Consider the following 5,102-nt stretch of genomic DNA (forward strand, 5'->3'; position numbering starts at 1 on the left):
TCTGAACCCATGCCGACTGTTCAGTAAAACTCCTCTTCTTGCCATGTTTTGCTCAATCATTCCCTTAATAATTCCTTTCATTAATGTAACATTGTGCTCCATTTTTTTGTGCAGCTTTTTATTACAGCTTCCAAGCAGTACTATTTATCATTGCCAAGAGGATAAAAATCTTTTCTAGACATGACAATGTACTTGTTGTGCCTTTTTTGTGTTTCTTTATTGATCCAGACAATAATACTATTAGCATTTGTTCATGCAACACTATCTTTCATGGAGACATCTAATTTTACTTTCGTACTTGGGTGGTGCAAATACGTTGACGTTTCAAATGATGAAGGTGTAGCTTTCAACTTCCCAGGTATGCAGTATGACAAATGCAGCATAAATGAAACTCTGAGAAAATCAAAAGGAGAAAGAACAATGATACTCAAAAAGCCAGAGGTAAGAGAGAAGCACCTGAGTGGGCACAGTAAATGACAAACACACATCTAATTTGGAGATGTTTAAAACTGACCTGGACTGTCAGACTTTAAGAGTGTCCTCCTCGAAGATGCACAGCGCAATTGCCAGAAACTTGCGAGTAATCGAATAATGAGTGAGACTGATCTGATTAATTTTTTCCAAAGACATTTAAATAGTAAAGCTACATCAAAACCAGAACATGGGAGTGAGCTGGAGGTTCTTCTCATTTTCTTGTATTTGGTGTTTTTATAAGGGGTCAGGGACATTGTACTGTTTGTAATTTGTTTTGATTCACTGTATACGTGTAGTATATTATATGTATTATTGTAATACATGCGTTTTATTGTATGTATTATTGTGACATGCGTGGTGTATTGGGAGAAGGATGCTAAAGATAGAGCTGCCAGGCAAGAGTAAAAGAGGAAGGCCTATGAGAAGGTTTATGGATGTGGTGAGAGAGGACATGCAGGTGATGGGTGTAACAGAACAAGATGCAGAGGACAGAAAGATATGGAAGTAGATGATCCGCTGTGGCGACTCCTAATAGGAGCAGCCGAAAGAAGAAGAAGGAGTGTGACGCGTAGATATATTTATAAATAAAACTTTATTTGTCCCCAAGGGGCAATTTGGCTTTTTCATAATATATTATGTAATTATGCGTTTGCCACTGCAAATGTGATGTAGTTTTTTGCACTTGATTTTCAAATAAATTCTAGAAACACTTTTAAGTCTTTGCGTCAGGCTATTTCAGTAGTTAAATACAGATGGGAAGGGGGTTTGATCCAATACATAAGGTGATGAATTTTATTCTAAATACTTTCAACTATTAATATTGTGTAAATTCGACCCTATATAAGGGTGATCACACTGGATTGAAAGTTATCCTAACAGTGTATTTTGTTTTTGAGCTGAGGAGAAATCCATGTGGACTTAGTAACTGGGGAATATCCCAGCCAATGCAGAGAGAACGTAAAAAATCATAATGGAGAGGGCCAAGACAGGAGCTGAATTTTGATCTCAGGAGATGTGAAGAAAAGCAGTCATTAACAGAGTGGATATTCATCACAATAAAAGTCTCTGTATAAAGCAGAATACTGAGAGATTGAAACATTCATTGATTCTTGGAAAATATCTTGGATTTATTGTTCTTCAGAAAAGATAGTATGCAGTTCCCTCATGCAAGCTCTGAGTCGCTTAAATGTGTACAAACCCTTCGTATATGACATATAGAAACAACAAAATCTTAAGAAAACTCTGCATACTGAGGTGTAGTTTAAAAGAAAGAATCCACCATCATAATCTGACATGATCATAAGCTATTCAATTGAAATATGACTGTAGGAAATTTCCAGTAAGAATCCGTAATGTTTTCTATCATAAATTAAGTTGTGTATATAGCTGTGCCATAATCCTAGTTAATAAGTGACAAACGTGAAGGTGAATCAGTCCATTCTGAAATGTTTAGGTTCCACTGATTTAAACTTTAAGGTGGAACCCACCAGATATCTACTTCAATAAATTTTGGGCAAATGATAGCACAGAACTGAAAACAGGACAACTCTGTGATTATCCATGGCAATCCATTAGCTTTCTGTTACTGTTTTATGAACTACTGCTGATGTTCTTTTGTCTGTTTTATGGAAAAGTGCATACAAATTCAGATATTTCTGCACCGCTGCTTTTATTTGCTCATTTCGCAAGCTGTAAATGATTGGGTTTACCATTGGGGTAAAAAAGTAATTCAAACCCCCAATGAAAATGCGTCCATCATAAGAAATGTTATTTATTCTTAGCCCTATGTAGACGATGGCGCAGGAAATGTAATACATCAGAACTATAATCACGTGAGAGATACACATAGAAAATGCTTTCTTCCTGCTTTCTGCAGATTTCAGTTGAATTACTGCATAGACTATTCTACAGTAAGTCCACAGAACAAACAGCAGAGGTACATAAACAACAACCATTGCAAGGCATAATGTGAAATTAGCGTAAAACGTAACATCGGCACAAGCTAACGAAATCACAGCTGGATAATCACAAAAGCAATGCATGATTTCCTTGGAAGCACAGTATGGCAGGAAGGCTGCTGTGGTTACAGTTACAATTGGTACTATGAAGCCAAAAACCCAAACAGATATTATAATAGTTAAGCAAGTTTTAAAATTTATAATGACATTGTAATGTAGAGGCTTCACTACTGCAACATAGCGGTCATAAGCCATTGCTGCTACCAAGAAAATTTCAGTTGCTCCAAAAGAGATCACAAAATACATTTGTACAAAACATTCTGTAAAGGACACCGTTTTATGGGACAGAAATACAGAGAGCAGCTTTGGTATGAGTGCCAATGCCATTAACACATCTAACAGAGCTAAATTCCAAAGAAAAATGTACATTGGCGTGTGGAGCCGTTGATCAGCTACAACTAACAGCAGAATGGTGACGTTTCCAATGAAAGTTACCAAGAAAAGAGCCAAAAATACAATAAAGAGAATATTCTGGTAGTCCTGCAGTCCTGGAAATCCGACAATGATGAAATCGCTGCTGGTGCTGTTTGAGTTACTCATTTTCCATTGATTCAGTCTGTAAAGAAAGTACATGTTTATGTTCATGCATTTTAAGATTATGACCATCCAGCTGTTAAACATATTACTAACTAAATACAAATATCGGTGAAACAGAAAGTTTTCAAAGCGCAATTATCTCTCTGCTTTCTTTATGTACTGCTATGTGTTTTATGAGGAGCCTTCTGTACATTCATTTTAGTCAGACAGACAGACAAACAGACAGACAGACAGACAGACAGACAGACAGACAGACAGACAGACAGATAGATAGATAGATAGATAGATAGATAGAACGCACTTTATTTGTCTCCAAAGGTAAATTTGTTTTTTTACAGAATCTCTTTAAATAAATACATATAAATAGGTAAATAAATAAGTAAATAGATACAGTAAATACATATACTGTACACACACAGTTTGATTAAAAGTTATTTAAGCCTTCTTCCCTACTTACAAGTTTGTTCTATTTTACTGCTGGGCCTGGGACCCATACTCATTTCTCAGTTAGGTCAATCAGCGATCATGGAGAGAAAGACAACACTCCCAAAAGAGAAGCTACAGAAACAGTCATACCTGGGTGAAGTCTGAAAGTGCTGCTGACACAAGGTTAGTGGACTCTACTAGATAGATAGATAGATAGATAGATAGATAGATAGATAGATAGATAGATAGATAGATAGATAGATAGATAGATAGATAGATAGATAGATTATTAATCCCTAGGGGAAATTCACAAATACTACAAGGTACAAGTGCATTGCAACTGTGAACTGCATATCCAAGAAAGCTGGTACAAACCAAAGTTGTGACAGAGAATGAAACATGATACTGTGGTTCCACATTAAAATGAATCTGTGCATGTTTGATATAAGGGGTTTACATTTTGAGGTGTTCCCTAAAAGCCTTTTATCACTCTTGGTTTTTCGTTTTTCAAAAGTCTAATTCAGAGTAGCTAGAATCTGCTGGTCATAACAGGATGAAAACAGAGAGCATGTCAGTCCATAATATCTTATATTCAACCACATTCATGTCAGTCAATTTTACAGAGTATCCCAGAATTACTGACAGGGTCCTTGGAGAACTAGGAGGCAACAGTACTACTCAGTGTTGCAACCAAACCATTAAATTATAATAATAGTAAGCTCAAAGTAAAAAGTCAGTGGAGCTAAACAAAAAAAATGTAGGTTAATACTTTGTGAATCCAAGTCACCTGTGACGATAATGTAAATAAAACAGTAAGATGATTATTAAAGAAATGTGCTTGATAATTTATACACTCAGAGTCTTCCCAGTATAATTTAGCCCTTTAACCTAGCAGCTAAGATGAACATCTCAATTTAAATCTGCTTTATCACCATCATATTCCAAGTTCACAGCAAAACCAGTCTTAATCAAAAATCTAAGGTGTGATGGAGGTAAGTCACACATTTATCCAATGTTTATAATTTAAGTAAGCTTTTAGCATCAGTTCTTTTGTCAATCAACTAAACTTTATGTAGCACCATTTCCAGGGTCAGAAGGCACTGCCTTAGAGCAAATAAGATGACAACATAATTCAACAAACATTTTGTAGCTACACATCATAAACATAAGCGCTACCATATGTAGGTGGTCTTTTGATTTTTACATGGTGTAGTGCAGAAAGGTATTCCTGGATGGATGGCTTAATATAACACAATAAAATTATAAATATAGGAATAGTGCAAAGAATTACCGTATATACTCGCGGATAAGTTCTCCCACGGATAAGTCAGGAGTTGACTTTAACGTATAATTTGTGGTAGTTTATAATGTTGGTCGTATAAATCGAATGTGGAAAACTCATGCTATTGGTCCAAGAGATTATGATATGCTAACGCCCACCTGAAAGAGTAACCACTGAGCACACGGCCTTTTTTTCTATGTGGGCGCGGCAATGCGCTGTATCAGCGGGTGCTCTCTCTCTCTCGTGCCTACGTGACCACACAGTAATACCCAAACTATTCCGAAAAAACGTTTGCACTGTTTTGTATTTTTTGTATCTCACACCCTCATACACCTTAATAATAAGAGCATAATATGAAGCTGGTA

The 5,102-nt window shown here is 36.1% G+C and overlaps 1 protein-coding gene across 1 annotated transcript; it reads right to left on the minus strand.

Moving 5' to 3' along the window:
• Nucleotides 1-2,045: 2,045 nt before the first annotated feature.
• Nucleotides 2,046-3,874, minus strand: LOC120524299 (olfactory receptor 10A2-like). The gene is made up of 2 exons (XM_039746161.1): nt 3,855-3,874; nt 2,046-3,009 (listed from the first exon to the last, which is right to left on the minus strand). Exons 1-2 carry the CDS (start codon nt 3,872-3,874, stop codon nt 2,046-2,048), a joined length of 984 nt encoding a protein of 327 aa, XP_039602095.1.
• Nucleotides 3,875-5,102: the final 1,228 nt, after the last annotated feature.

Source organism: Polypterus senegalus, chromosome 2 (genome assembly GCF_016835505.1).
Source record: "Polypterus senegalus isolate Bchr_013 chromosome 2, ASM1683550v1, whole genome shotgun sequence".
NCBI lineage: Eukaryota > Metazoa > Chordata > Cladistia > Polypteriformes > Polypteridae > Polypterus > Polypterus senegalus.